Genomic DNA, 15,383 nt, shown 5'->3' with positions numbered 1-15,383 from the left:
AAAACTGAATCAACAAATAAATGATATACTCACCGGAAAACGAATCAAATGAAGTCTTGTTTAATGAAAAAAAGTAGGATTATAGTGACAAATGTGTAGTAGATCTAGCGAAAGTCGTAAAATATATATTTTCCAGAGGATATTCCGAAAGGAAATTTTCCCGCGTTTTACGAACACGTGACAAAGTTTATTGTTGGCTCCGGTGTTAGCGAAAGGGAGAAGGAACACAGAAAAAACAACAGGTAATCAAATGATTTTATGTAATCAGTATCAGATTTATATCTAACCGTTTTACGTGATGCCGTTTACACCGTGATTATGATGCATAACATGTCAACTGATAAGACAAAGAGTGTTGATATTGGTATAATCCCTCTTAGGAAAACTGAACCTTCGGAGACCTGATTAGTTTTAAATCGTCCATGAGTTCATTCCAGATTGCCTATTTAACATTTTTAAGTAAAGCGGGACATTTCTATTCATGTAAACAGATATTTCCGTTAAATGATCTCAACTCTGTTGAGAATAAATTTTAATTCGGGTTTTAAACTTGAATTGGGAGTACTTTCCAAATCAACTCGTTTTGTTAACCGATTTCCATGATTAAACATCATCATGCAAGGAAAATCATAAACATTGAGAGAAAAATCAAAAGTTCTCAACCAAAGTTGTGCTGGAAAAAAATTAAACATGCAAATTAAAACTGATTCTATAACTGTTTAAATGTTTATGATGAACTATTGCTTTTTGGATTGCAGATTATCATAATGTCTTCCCCTGTGACCCCAAGAAGAAAGAGCAAAAGGGGAAGGGAAGAGACCAGCAGTCCAACGCCAGAAGAAACAGATCCAGTCACACGTAAGTCGAGTAGTACAGGCGACGTGTAAACCTGATCATGAGTTAACAAAGATTATTATTTTCTTGTATTGCATAATTTGCATGTATGTGTGTAATAATGTTACAATGCCAAATTCATAAAATTAATAATGGTTGTCCCTGAATAACCAAACAAATTGAATTGCTTGAGAAATTTTCTTTTCTGAAATGAAAATTAATCAAGTTTGATACATTGCAGCATCAAGGCGCAGTACAAGGTCTGGAGCTTCCACACGTTAGTATCTTGCTTTAATCAGTGTAACTAATTGTATGAAAGACTTATCATTTTAAGAAGTCAGCGAGTAATCCATTAAATGTTAATCTATGAATTTTGTTATGCAGTAATTTTTCTGCTCCTTTTCACACAGGGGCCTATGTCTTGTGAAGTTGTGATTTGGGAAATATCACTTGCATAAATTATTATATGGGGAATTGAAGTGTTTTTGCATTGGTTTTGGGAAAATAAAGCTGAAAAATTAAAGGGAAAGTAGCCTTTCAACAGCCTGAATTCTATGTGAAAATATTACTGTACGAGAGTATTGTTTGATTTAGTTACATTGAGTCTGAAAAAAGGTGTACTTTTAATTATTTACCTGATACTTTTAAATTTCTGGAGAACACTGGTTTAATACAAAGAAATCGGTAAGAAATCTGGTCCTTAAATATATTTCGAATTAGGTGTGATCTTGGTAGCCGGTTACAAATGAAAAGTTTGCATACTGGATGCTTTAATGACTTAAAATAGACATAAGAAAAGTAGATATATAAGAAAAGCATATTTTAGAACTTTTGGAATTTATGAATATTTGATGATTGCTTTGTTAAGAGTGAATATTTGATGATTGCTTTGTTAAGAGGTAAGAAACTGTCTATTTGTAATTTGAACAGCTTCCACTAAAGGTAGTGCAAGGAAGCAGAGAGCCTCGTCAAAAGATGATGCCACATCCCCTCCAAAGAAGGACAGGAAAATTGACAGTTCTCCAGGGGCTGATCTGGCCCCTTTACCCTCCTCTCCCTCCTCTGGGGCCCAACAGGAGTCGTCTCTGTTCTCTAGTCCACCACAGTCCAGAGCTGGGGGTATGTAGATGTCATGGAATTTAAATCCTTGCAAATTGTGGAAAATATATTTTCCAATTGCTAGTTGATATACAAAAAGCTAAACCATTGTTAGGTAATAGTTCATTTTGTTGAGAGCGAAAACAGTTCTATTGAGACTTTATACATCTGATGCAGTTAACTGGTGTACAAAATGGAGAAAAAAGACCACCACTATATTGTACAGTGGAACTTTCCTAAACTGATCCTGCTCAAAACTGCTCACTTCTATTAAAGTTGATACTGAAGGAAGTGGCGATGTTTAGAGAAGTTCCACTGTGTTATGGAAGTAGCCAGTCAACTATATAATAAATGGCAATATTGCTTTCACATTGCAGCCCCAACAAGTGAAATTGACCTGAGTTCTCCATTGAATTATGGAACTCCCAGCTCAAGGGGTGGCCCCAGGACACCAGGAGTACTAAACACTCCGATCCGCAGTCGGCCAGATGTTCGCAGTGATCGTAAGCTGAGACAAGTGACCATTGGAGGATCAGATCCTAGTGTACGTGTTGTATTTGGAAATGATCTGATGTTTTATACAAGGGGCCACTTGTATAAAACATCTCTAAACTCTTTGAGATTTTCTCAAGTCTAAGATTTCCCATAGACAATACATTGCTTGAGATTTTCCTTAACTTTAAGATGTTTTATACAAGTGGCCTCAGTATCTATGTCTTAATTGACATCATATTGAAATCCACAACAGAACAGTAAATGCAGTTAATCTCCTACCCGTTCATATATTTTCCTCGTTTCATGTAGTCTTGTAAGGTCCTCCAGCACTTTATTTTAGGTGGCATGTATTTTCCTGTATAGCTTTATTGTTACATACTCTATAAACTCGGAATATTTGAGATGCAAGTATGCAACAACTATTTATTTAGCCTTCCCTAAAAAGCAAAAAGAATTGTAATAAATTCATTGTAAGCAAACACTGAATAGAGCTGTTGGATGTCACAAAGCCTGAAATTTTCCAGTTAGTTCCTGATGTTTGTATATGTTTATGTATTATAGGAGCCAACTCGTATCACCAGCGAAATCACCAGTGACCCAAACGCTGGGCCACAGCTTGTGATCTGGGGTACCGACGTTGTTGTCAGTCACTGTAAAGAAAAGTTCCGTCGCTTTATTGCACGCTTTATAGACAGAAATGTGTCTGAAGATGAAGGGTTTTCTGGAATGGATATAAACGAACCCCATTACCTACAACGTCTGGAGGAGGTAAGTAAATTCCTGTTTATTATTCAATGTAAGCAAGCTGGCAATGACACAAGTTTAATAGTTGCAGTGAATTTCTACAGGAAAATTTACACAAATTAAACAAATTTCACTCCCAATAAAAATATCCAGAAACTTCATTGAAGCTATAATCCTAAATCTTTGTTCAGTCAGAATGTTTTCCCACTAAGACAGGCACAGGTATCATTAAAAACTGAAAAATAGAAGTATTGACCTTGATCACATAATGTATGATAGTCCAATATGTGGGATCAAGTACGAGTTGAAATTACAAACGTAGAGTTTATAGTTGGGTACCTACAATTATGTTTTTATGTATGATGTAGTATAAGTTTTGTGGTATCAAGCCACTGTGGTTGGTAAGCTGTAACTGGGGAATTAACTGTTTTTATATGATGTAGTATAAGTTTTGTGGTGGCAGATAATTTGAATGGTAAACTGTATCTGGGGATCAACTGTTCTTGTAAATGAAGTGTAATTTTTTTGGTGTCTGTAGGTTAATGTGATTGGCGAACCGTACATGTGGATCATGTATAATAAGTGTAATTTTGTGGTGTCTGTACATGTAGGTTAATGTGATCGGTGAACCGTACCTGGGGATCAACTGTGCCCACTTGCGCGACTTTGATCCAGATTTGTACCGACAGCTGATTGCCTACCCTCAGGAAGTCATTCCCACATTTGACATGGCCATCAACGAAATGTTCTTTGATAGATACCCAGACACTGTTCTAGAGCACCAGATTCAAATACGACCCTACAATGCAGAAAAAACCAAGAATATGCGCTCGCTCAATCCAGAAGGTAAGATTTGTGTTTTAATTTCTTGTAATCATTTTTTTTTCGAAAGGAAAAAACCCGCAAAACATTCACAATGCCACCTTGCTGAACTGTAAAGTAATTTATAGTTGTAAATGTGATTTAGTTCAATGCTACTGTTTATTGTTGCTTAATATAGTATCCCAACGGATAGGTAAAACATCCCAATTCAAAGGGGGGAAAAGTATTTGGAAATAATTTGTTCCATCATTTTATGTCTTAATTTTCCTAGTAGAAGCTGGTATCAAATACAACTACACTTTACAGCTGATACAACAGTTTATCAATATAATCAATTATGTATTTTGTCTTTATTTAGACATCGACCAGCTGATCACAATAAGTGGTATGGTGACCCGCACCTCTTCGTTGATCCCAGAGATGAGAGAGGCCTTCTTTAAGTGCTATGTGTGTGCTAATACTGCTTCTGTAGAGATTGACCGTGGACGTATCGCAGAGCCAACACTCTGTACCAACTGCAATACAAACCACTCCTTTGCTATGGTTCATAATCGCTCCCAGTTCACCGACAAACAGATGATCAAACTCCAGGAATCTCCAGGTAAGTTGAATGAAAAATTCAACTTTTCAATTATACATGTTACAGTTAAGATTCTTTTCTTTTAACCTGGAAAGATCTGTCCACACTTTTCCTGGTGCAAGATATCCTTGTATCACCATAGGGCCGAGATGGAGGGATTCCCCTGTCAAAACTATTACATGATGTTGCGTCGGCAATACAATGACATCACATCAACAATGCATTAATGTCATGTCCATGCTAAAAGCTGTGAGGTCAACATTGCATTATGTATGTCAAGAGTCAACTGGGTGAGAGAATCATTCACGCTCTTGGGGAGATATGGGGGAAACCTCAACCCTGGGGAAAGATTCTTGAGTTGCCAAAAACTCTGAAAGCCTCATGTTTGGCAGCTTAAGTTATCTTCCCCCTCAATTTGAGATTCCCCTATCTCATCCACAAGGTGGTGAAAAATTCTTTTAATCTTAATATCTGGTACAGTTACATCTTAATATCTGGTACAGGTAAATCTTTATATCTGGTACAGGTAAATCTTTATATCTGGTACAGGTAAATCTTTATATCAGGTACAGGTAAATCTTAATATCTGGTACTGGTAAATCTTAATATCTGGTACAGTTACATCTTAATATCTGGTACAAGTAAATCTTAATACCTGGTACAGGTAAATCTTTATATCTGGTACAGGTAAATCTTTATATCTGGTACAGGTAAATCTTTATATCTGGTACTGGTAAATCTTTATATCTGGTATTGGTAAATCTTAATATCTGGTACTGGTAAATCTTGATAGCTGGTACAGATAAATCTTAATATCATGTACAGGTAAATGTTTATATCTGGTACTGGTAAATCTTAATAGCTGGTACAGGTAAATCTTTATATCATGTACAGGTAAGATAAACTCACATTTTTGTACCTTGTTCACCAACTTCAGTTTGATATCTGCTCACTCTGATTATGTAAAAAGAAAAATGTTGTGGGCATTATTAAGTGATAAGCTCTGCTTAAGTCAGAACTCTAGCTGCTGCATGTAAAGTTTTAAACAAAAACCATTTGCCTACCTACTAATACCCACCCTATTTTTATTCAGGCAGAAACAGAAAACACATTTCTTTGGCCTAAGATATGTAAAATAAATGTTGAGAAATGACTTCATATTGCAAATTTACTTCCACGGATGTTCATGCTTGATATATATATTTTCTCCCCTAATCATTATCTACAAGATCAATCTCCAATCAGTTGATCCAGAAAATTCAAATGAAACAATTCTGTCTACAAACATCTCTTCTCCATGCATTTGTATCTTGAGTAGCCCAGGGACAAATGGCCACCTGTCTACCTGCTGCTTCAGTAGAAGTAGCAAAGGATCTAACCAATTTGAAATACAGAAGGCATGTTCTAGTTTGTTTGACAGTGATGAAAATTAAAGTCCTGATGCATTTTTATGTTTCAGACGACATGCCCCCAGGTCAGACTCCACACACGGTGTCACTGTATGCCCACAACGACCTCGTCGACAAGGTTCAGCCTGGTGATAGAGTTACCATCACTGGGATCTATCGTGCCACACCTCTACGTGTTAATCCCCGCCTCCGCAATGTCAAGTCGGTCTACAAGACGCACATTGACACTGTACACTTCCGCAAGCTAGATGCAACCAGACTGAGGGAGTGCACTGTTGACGATGACGGACAGTAAGTTTGTCTTTTTAGGATATGACGATGGGATATTTCCAATTAATCCTGCTTGAGGGGGTTGATAACTGTACACAGTAAATTTGATCAGTGTATCCAAGGTAAAGTTTTTATTACCCGCTTTCACCGAAACAGGGGGATATTAATATTGGTTTGTCCGTCTGTCAGTCAGTCTGTCTGTCACACTTCGTTTCCGTGCAATAACTGCAACAAATGTTAACCTATTTTCTTCAAACTTGGCAATAGGGTTCAACGCATTAAGGGCTCAGCCAAGTTTGACAACCACTTTAATCGGACTCCATTTGGCGTAGGCATTATCTGCGGTTTCCACTTAATAATTCGTCGAGTTCAAGACTATACATTATGTCTCAACAGCACAGTACTCGCATGTTTAAACCATACCTACAATATGACCTGAAAGCAGGGGATATACATTCCACGAATTTGCTTGTTGAATGAGAGACTGCTTGTGTACAATTTTTATCACACAAATTTGTGCTTTTTACAATGATATCATTGTATCCGCAGACAGTAGCATTGTATCAACAGCCAGTAGCATTGTATCAACAGCCAGTAGCATTGTATCCACAGCCAGTATTCTGTCTCATAAAATAAAAATTTAAGCTGCTTCTTGTTCTTATAATTTCAATTGATGTCAGTTGATTGTTGTTAATGTAATAATCATATCTTTTCTAGTAAAGAAGCTGTGATAAGCCAAGAAAGAATTGATTTCCTGAGAGAATTGTCGAAAAAATCGGACATATATGAAAGATTAGCCAGGGCAATTGGTATGTACATTGTTTGACAGTGATGGTGTAAAGCAAATCTAAAACACACTTTAAATTTGTGTATTTAAATGAAAAGGAAATTTCAATACGATGTGGACAAAAGTCCCAAATATGAAAATCCTTTTACAATAAACAACTAACATTCTGTCTATCAGCCATTAATGAAGTTTGAGGGTATGTTGAATGGTTACATCCCATCAGTGTCAAACTGCTGAACAAAATGGTAAAAATATCAAAATATAAAAAGTTTTTAGAATTTGTTCATGTGTATTTTCTGAAACTACCATAGAATAGAAGTGAAATATAGAGCTCAAGCCTCATTGATATTGAAATCAATCTTGTGTTAATAAATTCAACAAGATTTTAATGAATATATTCTATAGGTGCTTTATCAGGAATTAAGTTGGAGAGATTCAATAGACTTCATTAGAAATGTGTTTAAATTACAGCCCCAAGTATTTACGAAAATGAGGACGTAAAGAAAGGAATCCTGTTGCAACTGTTTGGGGGATGTAGAAAAGATTTCTCCAATACAGGCAGAGGGAAATTCAGGTAATTTATGGGATCAAACAAAAATCTCCTAATCGTTTATTAAACAGATGAATGTTTTCATGTTGAGATGCATGGAAGCTGCCAAGTCCATTTTCTATGTGAAGGGACTTTCTTCCTCCAATAAATGACAATAGAAAAAAACCATTCTGTAACTAGTGTATATATGTCCAGTTGAGTATCTGGTTTCGGACATTTTGGGAAACTCAATAATTGTGTCATGTCCTGTTATTTTCAATGGTTATTGAATGTTCTACATATACACCATCATGGAAATGAATTATTTCACTGGTCTTTAATTGAATCGGTTAATGCATGGTAATAGTTTCCCTAACGTGTCCCTTTGATATTTGACACTTTTCCTGTACAGGTCTGAGATGAACATTCTGCTGTGTGGAGACCCAGGAACAAGTAAATCACAGCTGTTGCAGTATGTACACCACCTGGTGCCGCGTGGCCAGTACACATCTGGGAAAGGCTCGAGTGCAGTGGGTCTCACCGCCTACGTCACCAAGGACCCAGAGACACGACAGCTCGTCTTGCAAACGTATGGGACATATTTTTGTCTCTTTGATTACCTCTAACAAGGGAATTTTGTTAAAACCCAGAACAAGATTTTTCTGTCCTCTTTCGTTTATCTGGTACCTTATCACAATGTTTTAATAAGGAAACAGCTTAATATCCATTTACTTGGCAAAAAAAATATGTTTAAACAAAATGCTGAACGACATCCCGTTGTTAACATGTTGTTTACAACAGTTAACTTTTGTTCCGTAACAAAATACATTTGATAAAAGTACAAGTATTAAATTGTAAACTTACAGTTGTGGGCTGTTTGAAAAGGAATTATTGTGTTAAGCAAGGTTAGGATTTGTGTGTAGTATGCAAAGGACATGGAATGTAGAGGGCAATTAATAAATGGAGAATTTAACTACAACCGAGACAAAAAAACCTGATTCACTTTAGGGTGATATATACTGTTATGTTTATGTTATGTTACAATTTGTTACAGCATATCATCCTGATATGGAGAAATAATTAGAAGCGATCAACAACAGGTCATAGATGATATAGACCTGTTATATCGTAATCATTCCCTTTCAGTAGATGAATATAGTACTTTAATGAGCTGTACTTATGGTTGATCTGTGTTACAGAGGAGCATTGGTTCTCAGTGACAATGGCGTATGTTGTATTGACGAGTTTGACAAGATGAGTGACAGCACCAGGTCTATTCTACACGAAGTCATGGTAAGTATCATTTCTATATATCTGATGTATCAAATCATTTATTAATTTAGATTAAGGAAGCTAATCATGGAAGGTTAATTGCAGTTATGTTATGGGTTGTAAATTACTAATTAGGGCTATTCCAGTTAAAAATGTCACCCACTAGCGGACTTCCCTTTTTAACGTCGGGGGGGAACCTGACAGTTTTACGGGTTATCGTGAATGTGTATACTGTTTCTCATGCAGAAAATGGAAATTTTACATAATTTCCAGCCTCTCGTACTACATTCAAATTTGAAATCTTTCGAGTTAGATATAATCACTGTTTCAACCGCACTTATTTAGGGCCATGTGAGCTTATGTCGTATTGCTTTGACCTACTTTCAAGGTCACAGGGCTCAAATTTAAAAAAAACTCCAAACGACGATATCTTAAGAAGCATTTGGTCTAGTCATGATACTTTGGTATGTTATGCAGACTAGCAGTGCAAATCTTTTTCTTAATTACAGTAATGAGGTTGATGTCAACTTTAAGTGCTAGCCGGAGTCGAAGGTCCATGTGGGTTAAAAGCTTTAAAATTACAATTTCACATTTCGAACAACAATATCTTGAGAAGGGTTTAAGAGATGTTAAAATATCTTGTGTTCGAGTTACCAAATTTGGTCTGAAGTTACCTATATGTCAGTTTCATGTAACAAAAGAAACTGGTGTGCGATACAGGCCCTCTGTGCCTCTTGTTTTTTAGTAATTGCTTCCAGGAACAAAAGTGATTTTTTCATTTTATGACATGGTATACTAGTGATTTTCTGTCAACTCCCGTGCACCTGAAATAGAATTTTTTGAATGTCCGCTAGTGGGTGACATTTTTTTATTGGAATAGCCCCTATAAGTATACAAGAAGAAAATTAACTTAGTTTTATGTCCTCAATGACAGACGTTGTCAAGGCCAGCAAAAACCTGCAGGTGTTCTATCGTATTATATGTTTGACTCTTAGTGTAAATATGGCGTTCTTACTGAAGATTTCCTATAAAAAGCAGAAAAATTGTCAATATATTCTGTGTTGTGAAGAATTGCTGACTTTTGGGTTTGTATATACAGGAGCAGCAGACCTTATCAATAGCCAAGGCAGGAATCATCTGTTCTCTCAATGCAAGGACGTCTATCCTAGCTGCTGCCAATCCTGTCGAGTCCCAGTGGAACAAAAACAAAACCATCACAGAGAACATTCAACTGCCTCATACCCTACTCTCGAGGTAGGTGTCAATCCTTATAGTGGATTGTCAGACACCTGTTAATTACCGTAATTTTTCCAATAGGCATTGGAAAACTGACTAGCTTAGCTTTCAGTTGGGCTAGCCACAAATGTAAATTAGACTAAAAACCTTTTCAAATTCACTTTCAAATTGGGCTATTGACAGTAGATGGCAAATTGATTAGCTCACTACCAAAATATGGTAGTGAAATCGGTTAAATAGAAATAAGTAGCATGTAAAGTTATGAAAGGATCTGAAGGAATTTGAAATCGATGTTGGCCTTGTAAAAATTATACATCTGTATCCACAAATATAGTTGTATTAATACACAAACTGCCAATGATTCTGTGGAATTGTGCTACCAATGAAAGAACAAAACAGCTTCTGGAAAAGGGAATTATGCCATTATTTCTGAGGTCAATAAGTCACATGTTAAAGTAGTCATAACATTCTGTTATTTTCAGTTTCTGTGCTATAGGAAATCATTGTTAGTGATAAAACCCTGAATTACAGGACATTATTCTAGTCAAATGATGTCAGAATTATGTGATGAAGGTAATGCCAAGCAATTTTCATGCACAGCTACCACAATAGAAGATTTAATAAAGAGCGATAATACCTTGCCTAAACATAAGTTGATCTTTGACCTACAGGTTTGACTTGATCTTCCTAATCCTTGACCCACAAGATGAAGTATTTGACCGTCGACTAGCCAGCCATCTTGTGTCTCTCTACTTCCGGTCAGAGAAGGAGGAGGAAGAAGAACATCTGGTAAGTTATTCTGGTACAGTGCAAGTATATATTCTCACCTGAACAGGTGAAATGGAACAAGGTTCATGTTCATCTGAATAGGTTCTCACTTAATGGTGTTTGTACTTTACCTAAATTGCTATAGAGGGAGTTTTAGTCACCTGAGCAGATATAAAAAGATTTGTAGTCACCTGAACAGGTAGAGCAAAGTTTGTACTTGTCAGCTATTTGAAAATTTTGTTTGCTATTAACTTGGAAATATGTGTTTTAGGACATGAGTATTCTGAAGGACTACATGACCTATGCTAAAAACTACATCCAGCCCAAGATCGGGGAGGAGTCTGGCCAGACATTAATCCAGGCCTACGTGGACATGAGGAAGGTGGGCAGTGGACGGGGCCAGGTTTCAGCCTACCCTCGTCAGCTCGAGTCATTGATCAGACTGTCGGAGGCCCATGCGAAAATGAGATTCTCTTCTATTGTGGAGACGTGTGATGTGGAAGAGGCAAAGAGGTAACAATTCCAATTATAAATCCATTAAAAATTCTTCTAAATAATCAAGAGGTCTAGAACCTCAAAGGAATGCAGGTCATTAGTGTGATAAATGTTTGCCATCAGTAATGAATAACAGGTGACCGATATACGTCTCTTCCTGAATGATAATTAAACAAAGTATACTGTCTGAATGATAATCTGAAAAACTGAGTGACTACTGTTCCATTAATCCTGAAGGTTTATTAACTTGAACTCATTTTGGAGACCAGAATGTCTTGACCAAGTTGTACAAGAATGTGATGAATGCACTTTTATCTGGATAAAAGATAAAAGTATCCCTTCAAGGAATGGAGTTCATGTATTTATTATCAAACAATAAACAATAAACAATAAAGCTCTCGGGTTCAAATACTTTGACACTTCGTGGAAATTTTAATCCAAGAACTTTATTGTTTGATGAGGATGTATTAATTTTATTATGTAAACTTCAAAGACACAGCTTGTAACCAGTCATTTTTGTTTGATAGACTGTACAAGGAGGCCTTGAAGCAAGCAGCAATCGACCCCTCTACTGGCAAGATTGACGTCACAATCCTAACCACTGGCATTAGTGGTGCTGCCCGCAAGAGGAAGGCCGAGGTTACACAGGCTCTCAAGAAACTGATCCAGGAGAAGGGCAAGGTCCCCACTCTCAAACACCAGAAACTGTTTGAAGATTTCAAGGAAAAATCTGACTTCGTAAGTATACAGACACTCATCTGCTGTAATTTGCAAATGGGTACATCACTGAAGATATTCCATATTATTGTCTTTCTGTGATATACGTAAAATATCAGACGTTTAGTTTTATAGGTTTATTCATGTATTTATTTGAGCAAAAATAAGATAAGTAAAATGTTTTGCACGAGGATGGGAATTCAATTGGACTGGATAGTGGATATCTTGAACTATTTTATGTCTTGCTGCCACAAAGTAGCGGAAGCGAGACAAAAGGTGTTTCCCTTCCTGCAATAGCGGCGGCAACATTAATATTTTATACGCTGTCAAATTTGACGGGAGTATAATGGTATGGCGTTGTCCGTCCGTCGTAAACTTTTGTTTGTCCGGCAATCTCCTCCTACATTTTTCGACCGATCTCTTTGAAACTTGGTATGCATTATAACCATGATATGAAGTTGTGCCTCCTTGAAAAGAATTTTGATTCGACAATATTTGCAAAAGTTATTGCGCTTTGCTTATTTCAGTATTTGATTTTTGTCCGGCAATCTCCTCCTACATTTTTTGACAGATTTCTTTGAAACTTAGTAGGCTAAATAATCATGATATGTTGTTGTGTTTCCTTGAAAAGAATTTTGATTCTACGGTTTTTGCAAAAGTTATTGCCCTTTGTTCATTTCAGTATTTGATTTTTTTATCCAGAGATTTTCTCCTACATTTTTATAGCATGTCAGCTTACCATTCTTTGAATGATGCAGATCTCATTTCAATGTAGGAAAGTATATGACACTATATGGCATTCAACGGGCGTATATTGTTCTGCCCGCAGTACTCTTGTTTTGACTTGTTGTGTTAAGTTGGTTTCACTGAAAATATAAGTGCTAGATCGACCAAACTTGAACCATAGCTGCATCCTAGGTAGTACATCTCAACCGATGCATCACATACTGGATGCAGCCCACCTTTCATCGCCCGTTGCCTTTTCAGCATCTAGTTTCTCTAAAACTACAAGTGCTAGACCGACCAAAGTTGACATGTGCATTGATGGTGAAAGCGGGGCACAGGCGAGACATATTGATCCAAATGGCTTATTTGAAAATTTATCGTGAGAGAGGTTGGAAGTCAAAGTTGACGTGTCACATTCCTTTGTTTACAGGTTCCTATACTCTATATCACTGTCAGTGTTGTGATCGGTCTCCATGTCTTATTTCAGCCCATCGCTCGCGAAGCATTTGACGAGGCCTTGAAAGAGCTTCAAGAGGAGGACTTCTTGATCGTGACCAACAAGCTGATACGACTCTGTCAGTAATATGGAAAAATTAGAATGAAAAGTGCTGGATGTCGCCAGGAATATGGATAACTAGGGTGAAATCATGCAAGATGTTGCGAACTTGGATGTAATATTGTCAGTAAGAGTAGCACGATACTGATCAACATCAGCAGTAACTGCTGGCTGGATGTTGAAGATTTGACAGGAAAGTTTTACTAGAAGTAACTTTATCTGGTGAACTATCAAACTCTGCATGTGATGGATCTTATTTTTCATTGAGACAGTTGTACATTTGTGGTTGTCAAAGTTGACAGAACAAGTTTCTACTTTGAACTGTTGCAGTGCTTGATATAAAGAATTGAGAGTGCTCTATGCAAAATTAGGAGTCAGTACTTCATATAATATTTTGCTGTATTAGGACAAGTATGGATAAGAGAATTGTAATTATGCACACAGTTAGTGAATATAGCTATGTACATAGATATTGTTAATGAGCTCTTCAGGAGTTGAACAAATTGTTATTGAGAAATAATAATTAAATGAATGTTGGAATTTCATACTGAAAAATTCAATGTTACATTCATTGTGTACAGTTTATACCTAATTAAATACTTATGTCAGGACATGGCGTTTTTGTTGGTTTTGTCTTGCCACAGGGTAGTGTGAACATCTAGTAATATAGTAACTTGTATAGACAGACAAGCTGAAAGTTTGAGGTAGAATTATGTCTGTGACAGGGTAGTGTGAACATCTAGTAATATAGTAACTTGTATAGACAGACAAGCTGAAAGTTTGAGGTAGAATTACGTTTTTACAACAACTCAATTTGCAAATGCCTATTGACAACACAGATGGACTTTCCAACGTTTGGGACTTTTGACAAGATAATTATGTAGACCAATCATTTAAATTTGAAAGTTACAGTAAGACTGTTTTTGGTATACTAAATGTAGCTTGATAATCCAATTTCATATTTCACATTTGTTTCCAAGATCTTCACACATTGATTGGTCCTTTAACTGATCAACATTGAAGCCTTTGCAAAACAAATCTGTTACATAAGATAGGTTGTATTTGAAGGAAGCTTGCCATGCTGCACGACTACAAATCGGATTGTTTGTAGATTATCTGGTAAACATTATTTTTAGAAATCAATAATGGTGTCTGTACATTAACATACAAAACAAGACAGCATTAATAACAAAAGAAAGGAGAAATTTATTATTAAATTTTTGGGAATTGGATATAAAAATACAAAGATTGACAAAATCAATTAAATTCTTAATGAAATGTGCATGCATAAAACGACGTTCGTCTGGAGTACTGTACAAACATTTTGGCAGCTAGTATCTGTTGTCCAGGAAGATTGACTGCCAAAATAATTGTTTTATAACCTCCACCACAGACTATTAAACCTTGTCCTCAGCTGGCACTCCTGTCTACATAGTTCAGTCACTACATGAGCAAGTATTGCATAAATTACCAGGTTCAACAAATCTCCCAAACCAGGTAGTTGTGTAGTTTGGATTCACAAAAAACATGGAATATGGTATTTTCATAAAGCTATCAACCCCCTCCCTTAATTTTCATTTCCTTAAACTTTGAATGTGTTAAACCAATACCTTGTTTCTGAGATAATTTCTAAAAAAAGTCACATTTTTCAATGATTTGGAAAGGTTTTAAGCTGAACACTGTTTTCAATATCTAGAGTATCTGTTTTTGATTGTGTCTCATGATTTCATTGAGTTACAAGTTAAATTGGTTTGAGCCAAGAACTGCTGCTAGGGCATTGAATAGTTTTAAGAATATATGCCCCAATTTATTGATATTCGATGTGCTGATATCTATGACATAACTGGCCCAAAATATTTGATTCTTTGTCTATTACCCAAACTTTAAAGACATCGTCATCATTATCTGTCAGAATGATCCAAGGTTCCATTCTTAGATGGATTTTTTTTTTTATCTTTGTAACGTTATCTTCCGAGTTTTGAGAAAAAAATCTCGGCTATCTTTTCAGATTTTTTTCCCCTTCTTGACACTCTAAGTAATGTCAT

At 36.3% G+C, this 15,383-nt stretch overlaps 1 protein-coding gene across 1 annotated transcript; it reads left to right on the top strand.

Moving 5' to 3' along the window:
* The first annotated feature begins 160 nt into the window (after positions 1–160).
* On the top strand, positions 161–13,949 carry LOC110441928 (DNA replication licensing factor mcm4-A-like). The gene is made up of 18 exons (XM_021485238.1): positions 161–242; positions 759–858; positions 1,076–1,111; positions 1,765–1,953; positions 2,310–2,476; positions 2,989–3,195; positions 3,783–4,017; positions 4,352–4,594; positions 6,033–6,273; positions 6,970–7,061; positions 7,511–7,613; positions 7,981–8,157; positions 8,768–8,861; positions 9,940–10,094; positions 10,748–10,865; positions 11,116–11,357; positions 11,867–12,077; positions 13,270–13,949. Exons 2-18 carry the CDS (start codon positions 768–770, stop codon positions 13,363–13,365), a joined length of 2,697 nt encoding a protein of 898 aa, XP_021340913.1. The 5' UTR covers positions 161–242; positions 759–767; the 3' UTR covers positions 13,366–13,949.
* Positions 13,950–15,383: the final 1,434 nt, after the last annotated feature.

This window comes from Mizuhopecten yessoensis, unplaced genomic scaffold, assembly GCF_002113885.1.
Source record: "Mizuhopecten yessoensis strain PY_sf001 unplaced genomic scaffold, ASM211388v2 scaffold716169, whole genome shotgun sequence".
In the NCBI taxonomy this organism is placed as follows: Eukaryota; Metazoa; Mollusca; class Bivalvia; order Pectinida; family Pectinidae; genus Mizuhopecten; species Mizuhopecten yessoensis.
The sequence above is the reverse complement of the archived record's forward strand: the minus strand, read 5'-3'. Positions and strand labels throughout refer to the sequence as shown.